At 41.7% G+C, this 27,586-nt stretch overlaps 1 protein-coding gene across 5 annotated transcripts; it reads right to left on the bottom strand.

Moving 5' to 3' along the window:
- Nucleotides 1–25,853, bottom strand: zfr (zinc finger RNA binding protein). 5 transcript variants are annotated; one of them, XM_080433896.1, is made up of 21 exons: nt 25,755–25,853; nt 24,340–24,421; nt 20,956–21,232; nt 18,531–18,669; nt 17,753–17,974; nt 17,197–17,250; nt 16,804–17,045; nt 16,212–16,421; nt 14,206–14,536; nt 12,850–13,031; nt 12,180–12,299; nt 11,816–11,961; nt 10,770–10,932; nt 10,201–10,427; nt 9,930–10,080; nt 9,643–9,784; nt 5,862–5,959; nt 4,849–4,956; nt 3,158–3,269; nt 2,100–2,197; nt 1–1,249 (listed from the first exon to the last, which is right to left on the bottom strand). In XM_080433896.1, exons 1-21 carry the CDS (start codon nt 25,789–25,791, stop codon nt 1,067–1,069), a joined length of 3,324 nt encoding a protein of 1,107 aa, XP_080290022.1. In that variant the 5' UTR covers nt 25,792–25,853; the 3' UTR covers nt 1–1,066. The 5 variants fall into 5 exon arrangements, with proteins under 5 accessions (XP_080290022.1, XP_080290023.1, XP_080290024.1 ...); XM_080433897.1 differs by having other exon boundaries at nt 4,861–4,956; XM_080433898.1 differs by lacking the exon at nt 17,197–17,250.
- Nucleotides 25,854–27,586: the final 1,733 nt, after the last annotated feature.

Raw genomic sequence — 27,586 nt, 5'->3', positions numbered from 1 at the left:
GTTCTTCACTCAGGAAATGTATTTATTCCGCTTACTGTAAAGCAGAGTGCAGAACCGGACAGGCATTGAGAATGGACCTACATTGAACTGCAATTACAACATCAAAGTTACATTTTTTTCCCCATTTTCAGCTTGTACAGATTACTCAATGAACCAAATAGTATCAAACCAAAAGAGGGCAAGCAAGCAATTAAACGTTCCAGTAATCAGAAAAAAAATAAACTAAAACAAATGTTAAAAGCCAGAACACAATAAAATTATCTTAACAGTCATGCTTTCAATAAACCAAAAATCTTTTTTTTTTTTTACCATTGCGAGGCTATAGCAATATTTTCATATACTTATTTATATTAGAGCTAGGTTTAGGGATAACTTCACTAACACAAATGTCTCAGGAATTAGTCATTTTCAGAAATGTAGTACAATGCCACATAGATCTACTGCCACTTGCATTCTGCACGGAAGAGAAATGATATTCAAAAGCACAAATTGAGGGGGGAAAACAGTTGACCAAATTGGCTGTTTCACAACAGCTACAAACAGAACAGTCAACCTCTGAATGCAACTATACAACACATCAACATAGGCAAGTTCATTTGTACCTTTTGTTTGTGATCCAAGGTATAGATGTAACAAAGATAATCCGGCTCTACTTAAAATGTGTGAGGAATGTCTTTCCCCAAATAAAAAAAAAATAAGAAAAATCCTGGAAAAGGAATTGCGGAGCTTAGGAAGTCATGGTTACTTCCATTTGTGAAGCATAAAAACTTGCTTTAGCTAGGAAAAGTTTAGGTCCGAACCATCTATAGCTAAAACATTACAGCAAAAGGACAGGTTTTGGTTTCTGCGGTACCTAATGAAGCACTAGTCAACCAGCAGGTTATGTCCGTCGCTTTACATGACCAAGCAAAATGCAACACTGGACTCAAGCCACTACACAGGAGGCAGAGGAAACCCAGCTGTTAATTGCAGTGACAACATAGAGGTACATTTATATATATACACATATATAGACTACTTTAAATTAGTATGGGAAGGTAAAGGGGGGGTGGGGTTCTGGTGCTGCCTAGTAGCTGTCGTAATCCTTCTTGTCCTTCTTGCCTTCGCCCTCGAAGCTGTCCGTGCCGTCGCTGTTGTCACGCCGACGCTTGCGGGTGCTGCGGACGTTGAAGCGAGGGTTGATCTGGGGCAGGGGGTCCATGCCCAGGACCTTGTGGATCTGACGGAACGCAAGCAGCCGCAGAGCAAACTGTGCAACGGACAGGCAGAAGAGGACATTACACAGCAGAAGTGACCTCTGGAAATACAATTTGAACCTGGACCATATATATCGGCCATGCTATATATGGTAGTGCACGGTGGATTTGTAGTGGGTGGGACGCCTCGCCCCGAAAAGCGAACGTTGCGAAGTTCGCTTTAAGCCTACTCAGCCCCGTCCGAGTTATGTACCGATAGGCACAGAATAGTAAATGATGTTGTGGGGACTGCGTTTGCCCCAACTGACACTCAAAGTGACTACTGGCCAACAGCGCGTCTTTCCAGGGACTTACACCACTCTCAACTTCCGCTACAAATCCCAGTGCATTCCCAAAGCTCGCATCGGCCATGATGTGACAGTGATTATGCAGCTGACGTGTCATGTTTTTTTAACCACGTTCAACCTGTTGTCCCCATTTTGGGCATGTCATTATAGGAGAAATAAAAAGTTTACAAAGGAACGTCAAAATTTGTTGATATGCAAGCTCACAACGCGTTGTGATGCGTTCCAACTTGTACATCAGCTATTTTTTTTTAATTGTTTGAGTAAGGCTAAGTGGTTAAAGTTATTTTGTTTGCTTATTTCTTAAATCATTTTTTTATCAAATCTAAATTACAAATTGATTAGAAAATGGTGCACTTCTTTTTACAAAATATCAGTCAAAACATTGGTTATCGGTGGTCTAGGACTCTCTAAAATTGGGAGTGGACCAATAATCTGGCATCGGTTTGGCTCTAAATAAAAAGTTTCCATAAGGATAAAGAGGCTTTTCCTTTATGAGCGCTACACAATGCTAACAGCCTCATCCGTGTCACTCAATAGGATGCAACTAATGAAGTACCTGTGCACTGGAGGTGATGTCCTCTCTCTGCTGCTCTCCCATGGTTGCCAGGGTGTCAGTGGGATTCTTTTCACAAGGATCAACCAAACCTGGCCCACCTGTTGGAAAACAAACACTCGTTTATGAGCATATTCAACCGTCCTGGATAATACCACTTTTCAGTACATCCTCCCGATGAGATTCATCTTCTTGAGGGTATCAAGTTATATATTTTTGTAAAAATAAAATGGCTCTATATTGTGATAGTAACCATTGCTATAATGTTCAGTAACAAGGGTCTTGCCATCTCTCAAGCTCTTTAGTAAACATAATACATTTTCAGGTTTGGATTCCATTTCCAATTTTGGCTTCTCATTTTGATATGTTGAATAACTTCCCATTTAAATAGTTTATCCTGTCTCAGTTCTGTATATATGTTACAGTACATGTGGAAAAAGAGGGGGGGGTCGCCATGCCAAACAAGGAAACAACCCATAACCCCCAGCGGCCAGGTTTTTTTTCGTTTCCCTCGAGGGGCCTGACCTCAAAGACACCCGGGCCACGGCTCGGTCCTGGCTTCGCGTGCCGGAAAAACGAGCACTCCTCGTTCCGCTTTACCCAGGCAGTCATGCATGCAAGCAATGCATCATCTTAGAGTCGTCCCATATAAGAATTGTGGTCCAACAATAAACAAATTGTACCGGCAATATTGTCAGAGAGGTGGCTCTGTATCATTTACGATAGTCAGTCCCTCATATTTGATAGTCAGTTTCTGGTGAAAACTTTACTAATTCGGCGGCGGCAACATTAGCGTTTTCTCACCGTCAGTTGATGCTTCATATCCAAGTCAAACTGCCAGGCTCATTTGTTTATTTTTGGAACACAGTTCTTATTTGACACAATATTAACAAGTTTATGGGAATTCTGAATGGGGGAAGCCAGACTTCGTGCTCTATAGGTTAAGACAAAAGGCTGGCTTGTTTTGAAACAACCACTTATTATTATCATAATTCCCCTTGTTTCTCAATAGGGGCTGTGGGTCACACAAAGCAGTAAATATGAACAGAAACATATCTTACCGGGGAGCAAAATCCCAGAGGAAATACATTCAAAGACTCGTCTCAGTGCGTCACCTGGGCTGAGGGGGGCAGACGCACTGCTAATGGCCTTCTCCACCAACAGTTCCAGGGCCTGAAGTACATGAAGAGGATAGAACATGGATTGTCAGTCAGCACAAATTAAATGTTTGTCTTAAAACCACTTGGTAAACCTGGTCCCCCCCCACCCCAAAGTCAAGTCTACTCTTTAAAAACCCAGGTCCATATTGTGGTCTGGCATAAGAGCTTGGATTTATTAATTTATAAAGTGACAACAATTATTACCTAACTTTGTCCAGTTTCTTATCTAATATCTGCATGCAATGCAACTGTTTCACGACGGATGGGCAGTGGACTCTAGATTGTGTGATCAACAGTTTGAGCAACTGGTTCAAGGTCAAAGGTTATGGAAAAGGTCCATAACCAGGTCAAAATAGTTTCTTGGCCATAACATTGTTAAAAAGTGGCAAATATTTATACAGTATTGACATGCATATTAATTATTAAATTGGGTAATTGCTTTATGATCAAGTTAGCCCTACCCATACATAATTCAGCTTCTAATGGCAGCAGAGCGATATTTTACAAAGAGCAAACTATATTATTAGACAATTCAAACAGCTGCTAGATGCAGCAAAGACAAAATAAAATGCTCAATTTAACAGACTTATCTGTGCACCGACTCTCACAGCTCAAGGTTGTGTTCACAGCTTACCTATCAATGAATGGACCGTACACAAATACGCATTACTTGTATCAATGCATGTGCGTGTTCTGTCTACACAAGATTTGTTGTTTTCTTCCAAGTACAAGTCTTTAGTGCCTACTTCAGTCTAGGTATATCAATGGCTTTGATATTGCATGAAGCCAACAACTCAAGAAGCTGACAGATAACTCATTCCCTCCCATGTGAATCTATAGCCCTCATATTCATCACACCCTCCACAAACCGGCTGACACCATCACAAGGCAAGCACTGGACTGGAATCCACTAGGCAAAAGAAAAGTTGGGAGGCCAAAACAGACCTGGAGAAGATCAGTGGAGAGTGAGGCAAAGACAACTGGACTATCGTGGGCCCAGCTGAAGAAAACTGCCCAAAACAGAGTCCGATGGCGGGGTGTAAATGCGGCCCTATGCTCCATCTAGGAGCCTACAGGAATAAGTCAAGTAAGTAAAGTCATATTCATCATAGAAAGCCAGAGTTTTGCTGTGATCCACACACCGAGCTCCTTGGCAATACAAGAAAATGGTCTGATCAGTAGTCACTTCCCAGGTAACCAGCAAGCAATTTGACACAAAAGGCACACATGGGATTGTCTGGGTAACAGTTAACAATTTGGAATGGTGTCATCTGTGTTGGGTTTTCACTTTTAAATATAGTTAGCTTATGTTCCGAACGCAAAACTCGGATCGGTACACATCTACACCCAAAGTCTTGTATTGAAGCGAGCCAATATGAATGTGTACCGTTTTTTGAAAATCATTTATACATGGTTGCACAGCGTGTCGCAGAACGAAAATAGATTTAAAAGCTGTGTTGTGAGCTTATAGATCTGCCATTATCAGTGCACAACTAGTTTTAGTAAGTAAAATCCCCCTTTACACCCTCAGTATAAGACAATGTGTGTCATGTCGGAAGTTTCATTTCAGTAACATGGGCATCATAACTCACACTGATACTCACCCAGCCAGGGAAGGCTGACCAGGTGGGAACTCGCTGGCAGAGGTCCCTCAGAATACGAATGATGATCACACATGACTGAAGACCGTTGGCTCTAGCCTTTTGATGCAGTGAAGTCAAGTTTAGTGAGTTAACAACAGCAATAACAGAGAGACAGGGATCAAACAACTGGATGGATTCTGTCACAGAGGTCCAAACACTACTGCGCATAATGGAAGCTTCCGATTCGCTTTTGGAGGAATTTGGGAGGCTATGATAATTTGCAATCAGCCACCATTCCCAGCAGTATTGTACCTCGTCGTTAGTAAAGGGGAGTTCAAAGTTTGCAAGATGCACAAGGAAGGAGGTGCTTTCCTTGTCATCTTCTAAACCCTGACCTCAGGTTTCTCTCAAGTATCTCACAAACAGGTACTTAAAAAGTACAAGAGTCTATCTGAGAGGATAGTATAGGGACTGAAAGAGCCATGGAAATCTGCTTTACTTTGCTGGTGCGTTTGCTTGATCAGCATCATCACAGTAAACTAATCAGATGTTCCTTTTTCTCTCAATCCCTATTCTACAAGTATAAATAAATCAATCAATCACAAAATACAAACGCTCAACATGAAAGCACTTATTGATGACACACTCTTATGCAAAGTATACTCTGCAGCCTTATGGAATCACATGGAACTAAAAAAATAAATAAATTAAAATACAGTACTTATGGAATCAAAAAAAGGGAATACAAGGATGCCAGTTCTTTGTTAAGAGTAATATGAATAATTCTAATCAACTTAAAAAGGTTTAGCATCAATGTATAGCAACAAACATTAACCTGGACAGCTATTGTAATTCTAGGCGGCATCCTTGAATATTTGTATCGTTTTCAAATAGTTACGATTTGTTTTTCAATTATCAGTTAATTTTACCCTTAAATAAAAGTAAAACCAAAAGAGTAAAAAATTAAAATGTTATGCATAATCTCATAAGGCTACAATAAGAAAGTAAAATGATGTTCCAACCTGGAACCACTTAGCGTGGCGCAGAGCAGCCAGGGCGTCAAGGCATTTTTGCCTGTCCAAGACGTCCGCTGGGTCTTTCACCATACCCGAGGTTACATCTAAAAATGGATTCGAATTGTCAAGATGGTGGATGAGGAATGGGTGTTTGACCAGGTCAGCGAGGCTGCCGAGAACAAACACATTGCCACACATACCAGGTGTTTTTTGTCCCCTCCCTCCCATGACAATGCACTGTAGGCTGCTTCACAACTTTCAACCTGGCGCCCCTATTCTGGGCATTGTTATAAGGGTTATTATCAAAAACGCAAAAAAAATTGCAGATCTACAAGCTCACAACCTGTTGCAGATGCAACATTTTGTGAGCTTGTAGATCGTCTATTTTCGCTTCGCTATTCGTCGTACAACGAAGTATGTAGGGCTTAAGTGGGTAACAACAGACATAATATACGTATATATGCACACTGGCCACTGTATCTTACGTCAACTTCGCTGCCATATTAGTCCGGGAAACTTGCCATAACTTCACTGCAAGAAATATGCCTGTGTCATTATGGTTTGGGGCCATGTATATTTCTAACTATTAATGTTGTCATTAATATGACCAATATGGCGGCCACATTGATGCATCACTCCAATGAACAGCAGCGGCCAATGCGGTATCTACGTTTATATATATCTACTGTTAACAGCCGAAACTTGTTTATGTCCAAAAAGGTCATTTGGACTGATAACTGTACTTCACACACACACATCATGGCTACAGACATGTCTTTGAGGTTGAATGATGGATGTAGTTATTGTGGATTTGGCATTATGATTATGTTAGATCATAGAAGGGATGTGTGTGTGATTAGGACTAGCGTACTATGCAGTCTAAACAAACATTGTAGGAGAGAAAAAGGGTGTGATGTAATGGTAGTTCTCTATATGTAGACAAAGCCAATTATCAGGTAATTCAACAACTAGGTCTTACAAAATAAATAAGAGGGGTTAAACAAAGTAATCTTATCAAACAATGCTATAAAAGGTAGTAATTTCAATTAGATAATTATTTGAATATATTTGTGTGGTGCCAATCAGTAATTTGCCCTGAGATCTCTAGGTTAGGACAGAGGAGGCTGAGTTTATACTTTGTCGAAGGATGGTGTTGCATGCTGAAAATAGCAATTTTTGGCATGCAACACCATCACACGATGAAGCATAAGTCAGGCTATGGGCTACCAACGGGCGGGGTCATGGTTATTTGTATGGACATGGAAACGAGGAGGAAGTCATGAGCGCAGTAATGGCTTCCTAAGATATGACCTGATAAATGCGGCGTGGCGATGGTAGGTGTGGCAAAGTGTTTGGGGTAGTGGGGGAAACCTTGGTCAAAAATCCTTCCGGAGCTGGTTGCTTCTGATGGCAGACAGGTCATTTAAAGATGGAGGTTTTTTCTTTTGCATTTTTTTTTTTTGTTCAAAGAAATAAGAGAGAGGGACTTTGGGCTGGACTTGTAAGAATAGCTACGGATAAAGAGGCAGCGGTGCGTGCTGGAAAAAAATAAAACAAAAACATGAAAGCTCCCAGCAAACAAAGGGGGTTAGGACATCACTGCATGCATACCTAGCATCAGTAGGTTGCCAATAAACCCCAACAGTCATTGTATACCGATGGCTGTACCCAGGTCCAACCAAAGATTCCTCTGTCATAGTCTTCCTCCCTGAAGTTGACCAATACTCCCCTAAGGATGCTTGGAAATATATAGACTGAAATTTTCTAGCTTAAATGCATTTGCTTTACCCATCCATTGCCATTAAATAAAATAAAAAAAAGACAATGGATTTTAACATAAGAGCCGTTTTTACAGAATTATTCCACAATTAAATCTATGACGCACCCAATTTGAGTACTAAGATAAGGGTATGGAGAAGGACACCAAATCCCTCAGGGGAGCACATCTGAACAGGGCACCTCAGCATGGTGAACTTCTCATCACCAGACAAAAGGAAGATTTGTTTCCTGTGGGGACATGTGACCCAGCTTCCGCTAACCAACTTCCTCTCCCTGGCTGTTTGGAATTCTGCCCTGTGGCCCGTGGCCAAATCCTAACTTGACAAACTGATCCACCATTCGAACCGTCGCACAAATCCTCTGATGAACATTTACCAAATTTGTGCAGAATTTCGAGTGGCACATGATAAGTATGTCAAGCTAAAATTCTGCCGCTTGCTAATCTGTTCTCCACAATTAATGACTATTTGTTTTGGCTTATCAATAAGAAAATTAGAAGAGTATGGAGTTACCAAATCAGAAAGCTGCACCCGGCACAAAATCATAGCTTGTAATTTTGATTTGTACCACAATAATGTCCGATTTGTAACTTGATATTATTTCTTTAAAAACACAAGTTACAAATCTGAGATAAAGTACAAATCTAAACAAGGCAACCTAGAGATGAGCATAGTACAGTAGTTGAGCCGCAAAATAGATAACTTCCACATCATTTTTAGTCTTATGGTGGAGTTTAAATGAACAAATTGGATTGATCAATTATCAGTTTATGTTATACTATCATTTACTTCCTTGATCCCTGTGGGGAAATTTGTCCCCTGCATTTGAACCATCAAAGTCTTAAGAGCACTGGGCAGCCACTGAGCAACACCCGGGGACCGACTTCAGCCCCAGTGCCTTGCTCAAAGACAGGAGTATGACCCAAACTGAATATTTCACTCTTCCAAACAAGTAAGGTGCATAGTTGAGCCATGAGGCTCATCACTGTCCTTAACCATTACATTTGGCCATATGCCAGCTATTTTTCAGATGCATTTCATGGCCGTGTAGTGGGTTGAGTCACTGCAGACAGAGTGACATACACCCACAGATGGCCGGACTACAATCATTTTGATATTGCTTTGCGGCTCAACTAGGAATACAATTTGTGGATGATTGACAGATGAACACTGAGTACTATAGGGCTCCTGCATGTTATGCAGGGCCCTCATTACAAGTCAGACATCACTTGGGCACAAAACACAAACTACAAGTTACAAGTCAGACATGGGCCCAGGTACAAATTTAAATTACAAGTTGTAAAGGTACAGCTTTTTGGGTTGATAGTAGCACCATTAGAAGACAAGTATTTTAAGGAGCAACAGCTAGAAGAACCCTGTGGTACTGCTCGTTGTAAGTGGAAACAGAATCCCCTTGAACACAGGAAACAAAAATGAATCTTACCTGGGATTAACTAGACTCAACACAATGCAAACACTGATCATGCGTTGTTTTAAAGGGATAGCATTTGAGAGGCACTGGAAAGTTACAGAGCCGAAGCCTAAGAGCAACACTGCTGGCATCTTGACCCCCCCGCCCCACCCCTGCTGAACTCACTGTGATTAGAGAGCGTGTTAACTGAAAAACTGTGTGTGTCAAGTTTATAGTGAGGCTAGTTTTAGATCACAGCAAGCTTTGACACACTGCAATCTAATCACATTGCAGCAAACGGCGTAGGGGACTGTTTGACCCCTTAAAAAATAGATTTTTAAAAAGAATAAAAGGGGAAGGACCAAGACCATTCCATGTTTGTATTCAAACTTGTGGTGGGCTTGGGAGAAAAAATTGCTCATTCTAAATCGGTACCCTTTTCCAAACCAACTGTTGATTCCTTAAGTGCCAGCAGGGTAGGGCTCTTCAGGACATGAATCAAAATATGGAAATTAATCTCATAGGGATGTGACAGAGAGAGAATTGAAAGAGAAGGAGAGAAGAATTGAGGAAATAAGGTTGCGGTGGCTTTCCCAACCTCCGTCCCGTCCGCTCTCCTCTCGGATGATGGGTGACGTCAGTGTGATGGTCACTTGCATCTTCGGCTCTGCGCCGGACAGCAGGATAATGGCCGCTTCCTCGATGGAGCCTTTAACCTCGTATTTGTCTGGTGTAACAATCTAGAAAGGAAGACACGCAGTAGATGCCAACAACACCGATGACGTTAACGATGATTGTGTGGCATGATGGCAGGCATTGCACATGTGTAGTAGAGGCTTTGGGTAAAAAGAATCAAGAATTGACGATGTGACATTTTGTCGATACCGTCAGTTGCTTGGGAAGGTGCTCGACGATGCGGCTGAGGAGGGTCTTGGTGGGTTTCTCGGAGCAGAGGAGGACCAGGTTGACGTTCTTGTCCCCACGAAGGAGCAGGCCTTTGGCCAAGACACCCACCCTCATCACTCCCTTCAGTGCTCTAGATAGAACAAAGACAAAAACATTTTGTTTTTGAACCAGCAGTGATGTCAATGTTATGAAGTTTAAACAGAACCACATGTGACGACAAAGAGATGTTGAGCTCTCTCAGATGCCTCACCTGTCTTTAGCAACTTCTTTCTTCTCCTTCTCCTTCTCCTTCTCCTTGTCCTCTTCCTTGCCCTTGTCTTTGTCCTGGTCAGTGATTATGTCCGACACCAGTTTGAGGGCACGTTCTGTGATGGACACAATCTTCTGGATAGCTTGGAGTTCATCCTCCGAGGGATAAATGGCAGCATGCTTGGTCATTACGTAGCGATCGTCTGAAGAGTCGGGGCGACGAGGCGGCTAAAAGAGAAATGGTGGAAAGAAAACTATTCATTCACACGCCAAGGAACCAATCGCAATGAGGATTTCAATTTAGTTCATGTAAAAGTACTCCAAAGAGGACTTTTCTCAGTAGGTCATTCTGTAACGTAACCAATTACTTTTTAATGACAAAGACGTAGTAATGTAACGAGTTACATAATCCAAAACTGCATTCAAATAGTAAAAAAAAAATCAGATCTACAAGCTTGGAAGCGTCGCAAAAGCAGTGCCTTGTGAGCTTGTAGATCTGCCATTTTCACAGATTGCCTACTGCCCATGTTCATCTCACAACTCTAGACTACATCTTTGCCCAGGACCTACCACAGGTCCCTGAGGCTGAGGGATGGGCATGCCAGGCCGGACCCCCAAGAGACCGGGTGGCCCAGGGGGCCCCTGAGGATAGCCTCCGTCGGGCATACGACGCCGGTCATCCCAGTGGTGCTCTTCTTCCATGCGTCTCCAGTACATGTCCTCTTCATAACGCCTGGAAAGGTTGCGCAGTTTGGGGAAGAAAGAAAAACGGTGACCTGGGAGTTCAGCAGATTAGACATGGAGAATGACACTAATGAACCACTTAAAGGGATATTTCACTTTCAAATAAAATAAACATTTAAAAAATATATTAAAAATAAATGAAAAAAGTAATGGAAAAATCACGGCCCCCTCACGCATTAGAGTGTCCTACTAATGTGTGAGGGGGCCGTGATTTTGCCATAACTTTTTTCATTTTTTAAAAATATTTATTTTTAATGTTTCTTTTATTTGAAAGTGGAGTATCCCTTTAAACCCTGTATACTTAGTTGACTGGGATCACCCAGGGGTCTATACTTTTGTGGCCCCCACAAAATTCCACCCGCACACTCAGATCTACGAGCAGATTCGTCCCTGGTACAAATCTACGTACTATGGGTGACCGGGCCTTCTGCTCGGCAGCGCCGCGCCTGTGGAACAGCTTTCCTATTGACTTGAGAGCACCACAGACCCTGGACTCTTTTAAAATAGGCCTGAACACGTTTTTGTTTCAGAGGGCATTTTCGTGTTGAATTGTTGTTTAGTAATCTGTTTTTAAATCCTGCTTTTTAACTTTATATGATTGATGATGTTTTACCATGTGGCACTCTGAGATTCCTTGTGAATGAAAAGTGCATTACAAATAAAATTCATTATTATTATTATTATTATACTTGGTTCCCTCCCATTTTCCCCCGCTACATCAAATCTCTTTGTCGAGAATAGACGAAGAAATATCTACAAGCTCCAACGCGGTGCCACTATTTCCGGCAAATGTTTTCCCCAGAATGGAGACGGAAGGGTTCCATATTAAAAGAAAAACTATCAGCAGCTGGTCATCAAAGGCCTCGTCGTACCTCATTTCCATTCTCCAGCGCTCCTCTTCCTCTCTCCTCCTCCAGAACTCCTCTTTCTGCATCTGCTTCCTCATCTTCTCCTCCTGAATCTTGCGGGCACGGATGCTAGGCTTCACCTCCACCTGAAGGTCAGGGTTCACCTTTTTCTACAAGAGAGGAGATGTCATAGGACAGCATGATCAACTTATGACTTATTGTTTAACCATTCAAAATAGTTCAGTCTAGCGTTGTGTAGATTACATGCCAAAAATTATGTTTTCCCAACTAAAACAGGACTTTAAGATCAGTTCTGAACTTCTTATCAGCAAGCGACATCAACCAAAGATAATACATTAGGCATAATAACACTTAGAAATGTACCAACCTTGTACTGCAGTCGATGCCTCCTTCCCTTCAGATGCATCTCCTTGGCGTTGGGATCGTTGAAACTGCATTCACAGAGCTTGCAGTGGAAGCGGATGACTTTGCCTTCATCATTGCGGACCTAAGGAGATGGGTTAGAAAATGTTCAATTCCCTCTATAGCAGTGGTTTTTAAATACGGTTTTGCAGGGCAGTGATAAAAAAAAAACACTCCAATGTCGAGTTAATTCTGTGCAGCGTGCATGCAAAGTTTAGCACTGATCGGTCCAGTGGTTTGTGACACACAGACCCTCTCATAGACAGGTAGGGTATTGCAGAGCAACACCGTAAAAAGAAAACTGTACGGCGACTCAGAGCCAGTCTTCATTTGAACTATTTTATACTTGTGTTTGATGGAGTACAATATAGAACGATTACAGCCTCACATCCACAGCACTGGCCTTCCCAACTGGTCCATGGCCAGTGGGTTTGTTCAACAAAAAACAGCTGTCTCCCTATTTGGGCTGCTGCAGTTGTGAACACTTTTTTGCCTTACTTTAAAAAAAAAGGACAATTTAACAATCTAATTTATACTCACAAAAATAACTGATCTACAAGCTAACAATGTGTCACATGTTAGCATGTAGAGCAGTTATTTTTGGCAAGCAACACCCAAGTGAACTGTCAGAATACCTCTTCAACATAGTCGTGTCCAACAGGCTGCACGTCGTTCTGCAGTGCAGCCAGCGCCGCCGCAGACAGTGAATCAGAGATATCATTCTTGGTCTCTGGGGCCAAGGAGGGTGGCGCTGGCTTGGATATCTCTGCCGCCTTCATCTCATCCACTTTCGCCGTGGTCTGCAGTTTATTTCCTCCTGCAAGGGGCGAAGGGGGAGGTAGGGTTCTTTAGTCTCATATCATCGCTGTTGGACACAAACCTTGTCTCAATATTTCATAAATTACCCATTTAGTTACGAAAATAGGCAATGCAACGTGTTGTGAGCTTGCAGATAGCATTGGCTGAAGTGAACAGTCAACAAATACAATGAAACCTCAAATTGTAGATTAAAAAGCCATACCAGGGGCGATTAATTCACCAGAAATATTTTTTTTAAAGAGCCAGCCACTAATCGTAAATACACAGCCTAAACAAAACATATGAATTGATTAACCAATAACAATTTGCAAATGAATTTGATCATGCAAAAAAAAAAGAAATAAAAAAAAACTCAATTCCCATTCAAAGATTCTTAGTATTGGTTTACTTAAAACTGCTACATTCCATTTTCCTTTCATCTGTAATGAGGAGTCACTAGTCCACATATGCTTTGACAAATGGACAGCATACAAATGCAATAAATCACAATACAAGAGGAAAACAATGACCGTTTCCATTTTCAGGGGCCAGGAGTGAACTCACCACTGACATGTTGAACTATTGGCCATTTGACTGTATGGTTAAACTAGGTCATTCACTTGTTATTCTACAAGGCACAGAACTTCAAGAACTGTTTGAGTGTAAGGCACTCTGTGAAACCAGCTTCACTTCATTAGTGAACCACTTTCGACCTGGTGTCCCCATTTTGGGCACGTTATTATAGGTGAAAATTGACAATATAAAAAAATTAAAACAAAATTAACATTTTTAAAATAAAGAAAATATAAGTCATTTTCTTAATACATTGTATGAAAAGTACATAGGGCTTCAATGACTTTAACCCTATATATGGGTACGCAAGGGGTCTGTAATTAGCCCAGTCCCTTTCTCCCTCTCAAATCTCTGCCGATCTACAAGCTCACACAATGCCTTGTGACGTGTAGTGAGCCGATTGTTCGCCTGTTTTCACTGAATGTTTGCCTATTACGAAAAGCCCCGAATAGGGACGCTAGGATTCATGTGGTTGAACTGGTTAAATGCAGAGCTAAAATAATCAAACAGGAATTCAGCTTCAAAAACACAAAACGGAGCATAATGGCAACAAGGTGAAGAACGAAGTCATTGACAAATACCGCCAGAAGACGTCAAAATTCAACGGCGAACCTACTGACCGACAAAGTTGATCTTGGGGGCGGAGGCCTTCTTGACGGGGGCGGTGGAGTTGGCAGACGACAGGCTGTTGCCGAGCGCGTTCTTGCCGAGCGCCCCCCCGCCACCGCTCACTATGTTGACCGGCTTCAGGTAGGAGGAGTTGTGGGTGGAGGCAGAGGCATTGGAGGAGGAGGTGCCCATGGACAGGGACGAGGAGGTGGTGCTGGAGCTGCCCAGGCCAGAGGAGGGGGTCTTGCTGGGGGCGGCCGTGGTGGAGGAGGAGGTCTGGGTGACTACGCTGGGCTCCGTGGAAGGGATGGGTTTCCCCAGCTTGGTGTGAAGCTTCACCACCTGGGGAACGGAGCAGAGCAACATAGTTGAGGGGTTGTTGTAAAAAGCAGCTGTCCAAAGGGTTTTCTAAATTACAATATGTGTATTGTAACAACATGCATGTTCATGACACTGAATTTTGTGAACACACACACCACTAAAATAAAAGCCTATCCATCTATCTAACATATCACTTAATTTGCCACCCTAGGCAGTAGTGCTGCACGATTAATCGAAAAAAGATCGCGATCTCGATTCAGACACCTATGCGATCTCGATTTTAAATTATGACGTTTTTTTTTTCAATTAAAAAAAATCCTGTTTTTTTTGCTTAATATTTTTATATTTACAAGAGAATTGTGTGAGAATCGTGTGAGAATCGTGATCTCAATTCTTATGGAGGAAAATCGTGATTCTCATTTGAGCAAGAATCGTGCAGCCCTACTAGGCAGCATGATAGCAAGCCATGTTCAGCCATTGCTTGAGCATCATGCAAATTGCTGTGTGGCTTTGATTGATTGAATTCTTTATCAGCAGTTTGCAAAAGAGGCACAGTAACGCCTATACAATAATGCTAAAAGGATAACACAAAAAAGCCCTGAGGACTTGTTTCCATTGTGGTCCTGCGTATTCAATTCATAAAGGCCGAGTCCTGTAGGTGGACACGTGTTTTTTTTCCTAAAATGAAATTATAACTATTCAATAAAGGCTTTACCTTCAAGAAGGATTGCCCCTTTTCTTTTCAATTGAAATTTAAAAAAAGAAATTGTACATCATCCTGAATATCAGTATTGTGGTAAGATCTAAAAACACTACAGCATGATTTAATACTACAGTAGTCATTCACAACACAGAGTCACAGACATACGTTGGTAATCATTCCAGCGTGCGTCAGTGCGGCCAATGCTCTCATATCATAAATCTCATATTTGGGAACATGTAGCACACATGTTGATATATTTGCTTTAATTGCCAAAACACGTCAAAGCTTAAGTTCCCCTTATGACTTATGAAGCTGTAAAAGGATTGGCATCCATACACGTCTTTATTAAACCAGATATGCAAAAATGTTCTGATATAATATTTTTCCCCTTCCAAACACCTGAACCAAGCATAGAACTTACGTACCGGTCATATATGCATACATCTGTGCCGAATATACACAGTATAGAGACAAGTACACAACGTCCAGTTAGCCTGCCTGCATGTGGGTGTGTGTATATTGAATGAGGTTTAATATCTTTTAAGACCGTTTACAATCCATTATGTTCCTAAATAATGGGTTTATCGGTGTCAGCCAGGGGTCTATAATAGGCCCCCTCCTTTTTTACCCCTTTACAAATATCTGCAGGACAGCGCGACATGTTGAGAGATTGAAGATGTGCAATTTTTGTCTAATGTTCAACCAAGAATAGGGATGCTAGGGTTCATGTGGTTAAACACATTAACCCTGGCCTCCCTATTTTGGGCATGCCATTATAGGCAAAGGTTTAAAGACTTAAACAATATGTTAATCAAAGTTCTCAAATTTGGAAAAATAGTCAATACATAAAGCTTCATACAACAAGCTGTGAGCTTGTATCCAAAATACAAATTAGTGCTTACGCGGTTAAGCCTAATCCATAGGTAAAATGGTGTCGCTGGTCAAAAATAACTGCTCTATGTGAGCGAGTGACGCATAAAATAAACACATTACCTTCTGATGCTTGGCCCCACGGATATGAGCGGCGTAAGCGTCGGCTCCGGTGCAGGAGACGTCACACAGCTCACAGCGGAGCTGGTTCTGGACGCCGCGGGCAGAGCTGCTGGTTCCTCCACTGCTGCTGCTGCTACTGCTGCTCTGAGACACCTTGAGAGCTGCTTCCTTCTTCTTGTGCTTCTGGCCCTCCAGGTGCTCCTTGTATGTCTGGTTGGAGAGGGAGGGGGGGGTTACTATTCCTTCATTTGACACCACCATTACTTGCTTCAAATGTAGGAAGTATAATGCAAGCCAAGCATGGCGTTTCAGCATAAAATCTAATCATGTATTAAGTCGTTTGATCTAGACTGTAATTTACAAATCAATTTCCGTGCATATTGAACTATAGACAAACCTGCAAAGTTTGTTAAACTAATTTGATCAGTGTAAATGTAGAGTTGATATACAGCTTTTCAAGGTATGCAAACAAGCTTGTGTAGCTTTCTGGTCTATAACATGCCCAACATAGGGAGGAGAGGTTCAAAGTGATCCCAACCAGTCTTTAGGCTTTAATGACCAAGGACTACAGAGACAAGTTGAGTGTGCTCACCTGCGGGCCTGCACAGCTGATCTTGCACACGTCACAGTAGTGGATCTGAGGGGGTTTGGGCGGCTGCTTAGGCCTGAGCTGCTTGCTCTGGAAGGGCGGCTTCTTGGTGAAGGTGCTGCCCGTCCACGCTGCTGTGGCGGCTACTGCGGCCACCGCCTGCTTTTGTTGCTGCTGCTGTTGCTGCTGGTAGTATGTGGAGGCAGCAGAGTACACAGCGGCCTCGTAGCCCGAGTAAGACGTACCTACAGGGCAGGAATAGGGGCAGTGATGAAGAAATGCATTTAAATAATATAAATATATAATTTTTAAAGATACCAAGTCTAAATCTACAAGCCACAGCATTGCAGAAAGAAATCAAATTGGATTTACACATATTTCCTCGCATTTCCTTACCAGAATATGTGACAGCGTTGGTGCTGTAGGTGGGGCTCTGGGAGTACGACGGCACTACGGAGTGTAAAGTGTTTAACGCTGGGAACTTGTGGCTTCCTCTTCCATTCTAAATGTGCAGTCTAACTATACCGTTTTAAGTGACAAGATTCTGCATCTATGCCCGATCAGATGCAACACTACTCGCATACGTTGAATACTAATGTTCAAATCAAGCAAATTTTGCAGAAGCGAACAGAGCGACAGCCTGTGAATGGGGAATGTTGCTTAATAAGCAAACATGTTGCATCCATTCAAAAATAGCAGATGTACAAGCTCAAGCTTGTACATCTGCCATTTTGGATCATTTTTTGAAAAATCTTGAAAGTGTATTTTGCTAAATAGCTAAAATGATAGATGCTTTCCCGGTTTTAATGGGTTAAAATGATGGCACCCAGATCAATTAAATGTGTTGCTGCAGTTAACAGTCTACTAAATTGCTCAACTACGTTTGGGTTTAGTAAGTGGGTAAATTGGATTTACACATCTTTCCTCGCTGTAACGGCCGGCATTTCCTTACCAGAATATGTGACAGCGTTGGTGCTGTAGGTGGGGCTCTGGGAGTACGACGGCACTACGGAAGCTCCAGCAGAGGGTACAGGCTGCACAGTGGACGACACCGGGTAGATGGAGAAGGTCGAGGCGGCCTGGCTGGGTGTGGCCGGTTTGATGGCAGTCACCTGTCGCGTCTGCTGGGTCTGGGTGTACGGCGTCATACATTGCGTGTACGCTGGTTTGGGGGCTATGGGGAAATAGAGAATAGTACAAAACGTTGAGTTTTTTTTCAAAAGGTCAAATGAAAACGGTGGTAACACAAAACATATCCATTATCCTAAAACCATGTGGGATATAAACAACACATGTTTTTGTTGTTCTCTTGTCCTTAATAAACTGGTTTGGCATCAGTAGCTATGAGTGTGCCGTGACTCTTTGATGTTTTAAGAAATAAATGTTTGTAGTGGTCGTGTCATTGTGAAACATTTTCAAAAGTAGCCGATCTACAAGCGTTGTGAGAACAACACTTTTAGATTTACCTTTTTTTGTACAAATGGAAGCAAATGGACCCTAATGCAGTGGTGGGGTCCAGGGACCCTCAGGGTTCCTTGGGGTGGTTCCAAACCGGGGTCCATTTGGTTCCATTTGTACACTCAGAGTTATGAGGAGTCATTGAAATTAAAAAGTTTGAGCACCACTGGCCTAATGCATACCAAACTGGAGGTCATCAAAGTTTTTAAAAAGCTTTGAGAATCAGAGCTCTAGGAAGACTTTTCTTCACCAAGACGAGTCCAGTGGCGTACCTGTCTGATAGTAGGACTCTGCCACTGTGGGCTGGGGCTGTGCTGCAGCCACAGCTGATGTAGCGATGGGCTGCTGGTAGTATTGCTTGGGGTCATAAGCGACAGCCGGGGCTGTAGACCGCACATACGAATAGGTGTCCTGCAGAAGACAAACACCACAAGCAATGTTTTAGTAGGCATTTGAAAACCATACCTGCTCTGCTAGATTTCATAGCAGTCAAACAATCAATTTATTATTATTTTCAGAACAAACAATATTGGACACAAAATCAATAACTGAATGGCAGCTTTTCCCTTGCTGTTGATTTTATTGTTATCTTGTTCCAAGCAGCGATCCGCCTCATGACTAAAGAGAGACAGCCTTTACCATACACTTGAGAAAGAGGTACTCTAACCCACCGTTTCCCAAACAGTGTGTTGGGACCCATATGTGGGTCGCGGACCAAGTTGTATGGGTCACGTGAGTAAATATGTTTATTTTGTGTTTCCTACATTTCTCATTTCAAAAGATTATCAAAACATTCCCAACAAAAATCTCAATTTTAGTGTTGAAAACTAATTAAACCTTTTTTTCGAAAGCATAACAATAAATTAAAAAATCCATTAATTAGAGGGGGAAAAGTACTTTTAAGAATTTGTGAAAATAGCAGATCTACAAGCTCACAACATGTCGCATCTTGTGAGCTTGTAGATCGGCTATTTTCACTAGTTAGGTCACGGGGAGACATAAGATTTATTTTGGGTCTCGAGCAAAAAGGTTTGGGAACCACTGCTCTAACGGACATGATTTCATAGTTTGTGTGATAAATGGTCACCGCTGATGAACATGGGGAATTATGCTGTTGTCCAAACAAGCAAACTCTCCTCCCCCCCTTACAGGTGTCCAAAAGACTACGGTAGCCTAAGTGCCGGTCATGTTGTGTAAACACTTAGATCGCCCTTGGGAAAAACTATTTCGATCTCCCCTTCAATCTGTGACATAAGATTACATTAATAACTGTAATAAGCCTGATGCAGGGAAAAACAAATCAGGGTAGGCTATATTAATAGTAATAGACGACCACAAGTAAACCCAAACCCAATAACTTTAATCCTTTAAGGATGCAAGATTGGAAACTTGTATTGCAATAGCGGTATCGGTTCATTTGACCAAGCAAATAATTGGTAATTTGATATCGTCCAAAATCGTGCATCCCTAAAATCATTGCTAAATGAAAAAGCTAAGAATAAAGATGTGGGGATTTATTTGCGGTATTCAGCTGCTTTGTGATAACTGAAGCATCTGGACACCAGAAGGCAATTTTGACGATATAAAAAGCACAGTATGTACTGAATCAGACAGCTTCTTTCAATCTGTCTTCTGACTGGAAAAGCACTACTTCTTAAATCAATTCCAACACTGGCATGACGCAACCAATAGATTACATCGTGATCCCTGCCCACTTGCCAGAATTCTAAGTTGGAGCAGGAAGGGACAAATATTTAGACTAAAATAAAGTCTTGATGTGGGCATAGATTTGCAAGTAAGTCAGGTCAGTGTTCTAGTTAACGACCAAAGTTATTCATGAATATAAAATGTGAATATTAACTAATTATCTATGCTGTCAGCAGAATGTATTAGACCCCTTTCACGTAATGTCACAAGTCACGACCACAGGGTCATGTTCATTTTGGAGGACAATCAAGTTTTGAAAGAAGAGTGAGTAAAAGATTGTGATTTTGTGCTTCTTCTAATAATACAGAATAGCCAATCTACAAGCTCACAACATGTTGAAGCGAATGCAGGTCCAAAATAGGGATGCCAGGTTTAACACATTTACCGCCGGGCCCGTAGTTCTACGGGCCGTTAAATCCAACGGTTAAGCGCCAATCCCGTAGCCTACGGGCTGTGGTGCTTTTTCCTTTTTTTCGATTTTTTTTTTTTTTTTAATTTTCTAGGGGGACCATTTTCAGTGTAACACCACCCGATCTCGACCGGAAGTGTGATCACGTTTTTTGTTTCCCGTCTGCCTCCATTCTAAGTCGTACACAATAACCCCTGTAAAAGCCCCTGTAAACATGTAGTTTTTCATCCTCGCATTTCCCATGTTAACTTAAACGGTCAGAACTCAAACATGGCGGCTCCGTTTGACACGTGGTCTTCACTGGTAGAAGCAGTGAGATCTCCGCGATGTTTACAAACAGTGCACAGCTCAATCTTAAGGATTTTAACAAGATCTGTGGCGACGTGAAAAAAACAAAAAACAACAATAAAACGTTGGCACTGGTGAGTACATTATGAGATTAACCTCTGGCGGTCAATGTGTTAAAGTACTGTTGGACAGTAGACTCATTAAAATCCATTATTTTTATATTGATTAACCCCTTGCACCCCATTTATTTTATATTTATTTACATACAGATGAGATGGTGCATGGGACTTTACCTGGTAGTTCTGAGAGGTGACTGGAGGTGGCGGCGGGGGGACTTCAGGTTGACGCTGGGCGTAGGCGCTGTAGTCTGTTGCAGCATGCGTCGGCTGGTAACCTCCATACGCCGCTGCGGTGGCGGCTGCCACAGACACCGGCGCCTGCCTTACGGCTACAGTGGCACTGGGGGCATAGGCAGCCGCCACAGTATGAGCTGCCACCGGGGCCTGGTGCACGGTGTAGCTGGCAACCGTGGTTGGATGGGTGTAGGCTACCCCGGCTCCTGGCTGCTGACTGGAAGGAAACGGGAGAGTAGGGTCTTAACTGGGTTCCCTCAGGCACACATATTTTGTGTTTTAGGTTGTGACATGACTTCAAAGTGTCAGCACAATATCTATGGACCAATACAGTGCTGTTCTTTAGAGCCATTTACAAGACATCCAGAGTAACACAGGTTAACCACTTAAGCTTGTGATGACTAGCGATGACTATAGGAACATCTACACGCTTTAATGGCTCAGTGCTCATCCCAAAAGCCCTATGTGTTCTGGGCTGTCTGACTTGTGGGAGACATTTTGTTTGAATTAGCCAGTTAATAATTCAGACCACTTCCCGAGGTTCTTCCACATTTGTCCAAGAGCTCCCTTGTTGCCATGGAAACCAACATCCAGCTGAGCATAGCAAATGTGTCAACAATCAGTTTCTTCTTAAGATCCGGTACAGATAGGTCAGGCAGTACAGCAGAATCAAGGCCAGTGATGTGGAAGTGTTTTCAATGTAGTGAGAAGTAGGTATGAAGGATAGTTTTTTTTTTGTTGTCTTTGATCTTAAAAGGGTTATCATCATCATCAATAGTAAAACTTTATTCATAAAAGAGAACTACAAATGTCACATTATCTAGGGCTGTTATCTGAGCTCAGATGTTTTATTTGACTTTGTCTTAATCAATTGCCAATTTTTAATTATATTTGATATATTTGAGTTTGCATAGAAAATAGTGCATAGAATAAGAACTGGTTTGTATTCGTCAACAATTGTCAATAACAAGGTTAATATTCATTTCATGTATTCTCAGAGTTTAACTGACTTGGGACAGGTCAACAAGTATTGCAGTGACCCATTAAACCTTCTTATAGTTCTGTGACAGCTCGCTCGAGCATGGACGTTCCAGACTGGTTGAAAAGGCTGATACTAAGGATAAGACTGATGTGTCTCAGTGTTTCAGACTTACAGTCCATAACCACTGAATTCTCAGCCTCTTTTGTCCGGTGTTCAAGGCCATCAGCACGGCTGAGCGTGCACAACTTTAGTTGAATTGACAATATAAAGCATTGTGCAGTAGCCGCGCCGCCCACTAATGAAATATTTGTTTTACAATTGATTGCACACCATCACAATTGTATATGCGTGATGCCTATAATATCCAAGAAAACATTTTTCAAGTACAACTGTAAGACAAGGGCACTTCACAAACAAACTCTACTGGCAAAATATGACCCTTTTGGCTTTCCATATCAAATGTACACGCTAAAAGCATCACATTGTGACGTGATGCCAGCGTGTAGATTAGCTGTTGGACATCGGTGATACAGACACATGATTTGACTGAGAAGTGCCCAGTCTGCTTTGTAAATGCTGGGAGACCGACTCTCAAGAGGGAGCGTCAGTAGCGTGAGGATGTAAAATAGCGTCACAGTTCAGTGGGACGTTGTCTTCAGAAGTCATCAGAAAATAAATTAACGTTAGCAGGCTGTAATTGATTATGTAATGTCACTGCATTCATGCTGAATTGGCCACATCCGTGCCTTACGATGCATCAAAAAATCGATTAATTCCCACACATCTAATGAGTTGTCTGCTCACTCCTATTTCACGGTGGTGTGTGTGTGTGTGTGTGTGTGTGTGTGTGTGTGTGTGTGCGTGTGTGTGTGAGAGAGAGACAGTGGTGCATTAGTCCAGGGGCCCAAGAGCTGAGTTAACAGAGAAAGCCATTGCCCTCACTGATAATGCTAAAGATAATAGAGTTGGATTTGCATGAAAGAGCTTTCCGCTGCAGGGAACCGTTCTAGCCATCCATTTCCAAAACACTTCCAAGAATGTGCCCATCAAATGCTTAAAGATACATTACAACTAGATAATAGTTAATAGATAATAGTATCCAAATAAATGGGTTAGGTTGTTTAAAACAAGTCAAATCATTTACAGTACAGCATGGATATCAATCAAGGCTTGATTAGACTTGCCATAGGCACGAGTGTCTGCGTGTAACGGACAAGCCTCAATGTCGATGTCAACCCTTGTTGGGATCTAGTTGTCAGACCTGACATACCCGTTTTAACAAGATACAGGCCTATGTGCATTCAATTTCCATTTTAAGATAATCTGAAAATAATGTATTAAAAAATATCATATGCAGGGTTGTACATTAATATGAACAATTCCAAGACTGGTATATTTTAAGTTGCCATCGCGCTACTGTTTTGTACAGTTAAAGCAATATATAACATTTTACATCATCTTATTTTACAACAATTTGGCTGCACTTGTCTTAGTTTTTTCAAATAATGTGTAGATGAGTCTAGGTATACTTAGATATTTATTGCCATTTGTTCTCTGTAATGTATATAGATTTGTATCACACTGGTATAGGATCAAATCATTGCTCAGATGATGTGTTTACAATTCAAATTAATGGAAAGTGGCGCAAACCCACCATTAGTCAAAGCATTGCCTTTCCAAAGATACATATTGAGCCGAGAAAGTGTTAAAATCTGTGTCTAATCTATTTTCTCACACTTAGTATTTAGAATTGCTTTATTCTATAAGATGTACTTCCAAAACTAACTATTTATGCAATTTTGTATCTGAACATTTGAACTAATTTCACCATTCCCTGCGGTGGCCAGGGCAGATATTAGTGAGCTCATGTGCTTCAGGCAGTACCAACTTGTCGACCAGTAGATGTCCTACCCGACAGCAGGGCCCAAGAGTCTCAATGGATGAATAGAGATCATCACCTCCAACCACTACTAGTATTAGCTATACCATTGGTTAAAACAACCTTTAATTCCTTCGGATGGCAGTTTTCAATGAACACTGAGGGTTCTAGTATGCAGCCGTTAGCTGTGGTGGTGGGGGAGAGAGAGAGAGAGAGAGAGAGAGAGAGAGAGAGAGAGAGAGAGAGAGAGCGAGCGAGAGAGCCTGCCGCAGCAGCCAGCAGCACAGACAGACTGCGGCCCCCTCCCCCAACCTGGAACAATGGCGAGCAATGGTGGGCATCACCATCACCAATGTCACCAACCATAATCTGTGCGACATGATGATGCAGCCCCTGATGAAAGCCACCATTATGACTCTGGTGGGGGGGGCAAAACAACATCCCATCCTCCTGCTCCTCTTACCTGTACTGCGCAGCACCACCGTGGGTAAATCCAAAGTAGTTGCCGGTAGCCATTTTGGCATCTTCACCAAGCCGGCTGGGCACTGTGGAGAGAGACGGAGAGGGTGAGCGCTACATGCTAACGCTAAGCTAAAGGCTAGCTAATGTTAGCATTTAGCTCCACGGAGGAGACCCAGGCAGACGGGTGAACGCTATGCTATGCTAAAGCTGCGCCAGGCTAGCTGACGTTAGCATTCAGCACCACGGTAATGCTAGCATTTAGGCTAGCTAACGTTAGCATTTAGCTCCACGGACTGAGGCCAGGAGTGTTGTCGCGCGAGCGCCGCGAAATGGCAGATCTAAAAGCTCACAACGCGTCGCATCGGCTAGTCGTTGCGAGCTTGTAGGTCTGGTATTTTGCGGCTAGCGCGCAGTGTTGCCAGATTTTGGGAGAGAAATAAGAAGCCATGTCTAGGAAAACAAGCCCAAAAGCAGCAACTTAGGCCACTAGCCTCTAGGCCCTTTAAATACTGTATACATTGTATACAGCATTATGTGAGCTTGTAGATCTACAAGCTCACATCTGCCATTTGCAAAACAATCAATACAATGTGGAATATTTGGAAGAAGAACACCCCAAATCTGGTATGAGGGGCTCCCTCTGGCACAAAACATCAGATGGGGGGGTTTCATGTCCATGACATGAACCACTGGTTAAAATCATTTCAAAATTGTGACGCAAGCCCAAATAAGCAACTACAGAGGTCTTCAACGTTTTCAGCCCAAGGACCCCTTAGCTGAGAGAGATGAAGCAGGGACCCCCCTATATATGGTATAAAATTGTGATCCAGAGTCAACTGTTTTTGTTTACGTGGTCTGATCTTTTTCCCCCTCTACACCGATAGCCCTTTGCCAACAATAGCCGATCTACAAGCTTGTATATCTGCTATTTTTGGCTATAGTTCTCCTCAGAAAAGAGATGCTAGGGTTCAAGTGGTTAAGGTAAATTTAAAAAAAAAATCTATGATCACACAAAGATTTGGCAGACCCCCCTGTAGTAGCTTTGAGGACCCCCTAGGGGTCCCGGACCCCCTGTTGAAGACCCCTGCTTTAGATACAAGGCCAAAAAATCGCAACGACCAATATTTACAACAAGCAACTTCACAGAAAAATAAGCCCAACGTCGCTTACAATAAGTGGACATGGCAACACGGCTCGCGCGACAGTATAAAGCGCTAGTAGTAGCAGGAGGCTAGGCTAATGTTAGCACGACGGCTAACAGCCGCGGAGGTGAAGCCCAGGCGGACGGACTCACCCACTCCAAGGACACATACACAAACACGCACATTTATGCTGTTAACGCTCCATAACGAGTGTTTTGTAAAGGAGCCCCATGTTGACTATGTTGTGGTTCTATAATAAGCGCATTATACTCACCATAGGTGAAGGACACTACTGGGCATATAGGAATCATTGGGGTTCTGTTCTCTGTGTGACTGACGAAGGAGAGCAAGCAAACCTTCGCATTTATAACATCGGCCGTGCACCGGAAACACCTATAAAGCGCATGCGCGGCACCGCAAGGGGTGCACGGGTATTGTAGTTCTTTGTTTTATTTGATTTCCCTGCAGCAGCAATGAAGTACTCAAATGTTTTACTTAAATAGTATCAATACTGCAATGTAGAAATGCTCTGTTACAAGTAAAAGTCCGGAATTCAAAATGTACTCGAGTAAAAGTACAAACGTATTGGCATCAAAATGTACTTAAAGTACCAAAAGTGAAAGTAGTCATTGTGCAGAATTTCCCATTTCACAAGTTTTCAAATGTATTTAAAATCTTTTGAAAATAGCAGATCTACAAGCTCACAATGCGTCGACATAAGCTATTTCATGGCTATTTTCTATGTAGGGCTGAAGTGGTAAATGTATGTTTTGTAATGATGTTTAAAATCTACAAAGTAACTAGCAACTAAAGTTTTCAAATAATTGTATAGTAAAAGTACAATATTTGCCTCTGAGATGTAGTGGAGTAGAAGTAAAAGTACTGAAAATGGGAAAATACTCCAGTAAAGTAAAAATACCCCAAAACTGTAATTACAGTTTTGGAGTAAATGTTATGGTTACTTTCCACCAGTGGCAGTAACAAGCGTTAAATACATACAGTTTATAATACATATTGCTGAATTAGAAAGTCTCAATTTTTTTTTTTTTCCAACAATATGTTTATTTATTTTCTTTTACACACATTACAACAACTTATAATACAATAAAAAATAAACAGAAAACAAAAATGAACTTTTACATTAAATTATACAAGACAATTATTGAAATAGAAAGTCTCAATTTAAAGAAAAATACCTCCTTAAATTAATCAGAAAATGGTTTAAGCCTTCATTAACTTTACAGAGTGATAATGAACAGAAATCCATATTTGCCAGTTGGCCAGTTTATCTGAGTACTCATTGCCAGACCCGTTCAATGTGTATTCTTCTACGCAATCTGGGAACCCATTCGGGAAGAAAAATGGATATTCTATGCAGGATGCAGGATATGTCTTCTTCTTTTTTCTCTTTCACAAATCTTTATTTATAACAATCAAGACATACAATGCAATACAAAACAAACACAAACACAAACAACAAACACAAACACAAACAAAGAAGGTATTAATACAATACAACAAATACAAGTTGTATAGTTGTATTATACAACAACATCAGAGCCAGCTGGGGATTTACTAACAGAAAACAGTGAACACAAAAGGACAGCTCTTGCACCTTTCTTGTTTTTTGAGTCATACATTGTTTTAATGTATTGCTTGGCTTGATGGCTTCAATCTCAAACACAATGTAAGAAGGTTTGGAATGACTACATTTGGATTCATGTATATGAAATGTAGCTAGAATAATGATCAAATTAATTATGAATACCTCATTTTTATCATTACTATTATTATTGAAGCCAAACAGTACATTTTGACAGTAAAGACAAAAGTCAGAGTCAACAATATACAGAGATACATCCTTCCAAAACGTGTTAGTGTGGGTACAATTCCAGTGGTGGAAAGTATAAACTATGTAGGCCTACATTTACTCAAGTGCTGTACTTAGGTAAAATGTTGAGGTATTTGTACTTTACTTGACTATTTCCAATTTCCAATACTTTTACTTCTACTCCACTACATCTCAGAGGAAAATATTGTACTTTTACTCAACTACAATTATTTGAAAACTTTAGTTACTAGTTACTTTTCAGATATAAATTATGA

This window comes from Gymnoscopelus braueri (assembly GCF_963280865.1).
Source record: "Gymnoscopelus braueri genome assembly, chromosome: 7".
Lineage (NCBI taxonomy): Eukaryota > Metazoa > Chordata > Actinopteri > Myctophiformes > Myctophidae > Gymnoscopelus > Gymnoscopelus braueri.
Note: the sequence above shows the minus strand (reverse complement) of the source record. Positions and strands in the feature narration are given on the sequence as shown.

Coding starts and splice junctions, on each gene's coding strand:
- zfr (XM_080433896.1), bottom strand. CDS start 25,791: ATGATTCCTATATGCCCAGTAGTGTCCTTCACCTATG. Junction 12,300..12,849: donor GACACGACTATGTTGAAGAG/GTATTCTGACAG, acceptor CCATCTCCTTAG/GTCCGCAATGATGAAGGCAA. Junction 10,933..11,815: donor CGCTGGAGAATGGAAATGAG/GTACGACGAGGC, acceptor CAACCTTTCCAG/GCGTTATGAAGAGGACATGT.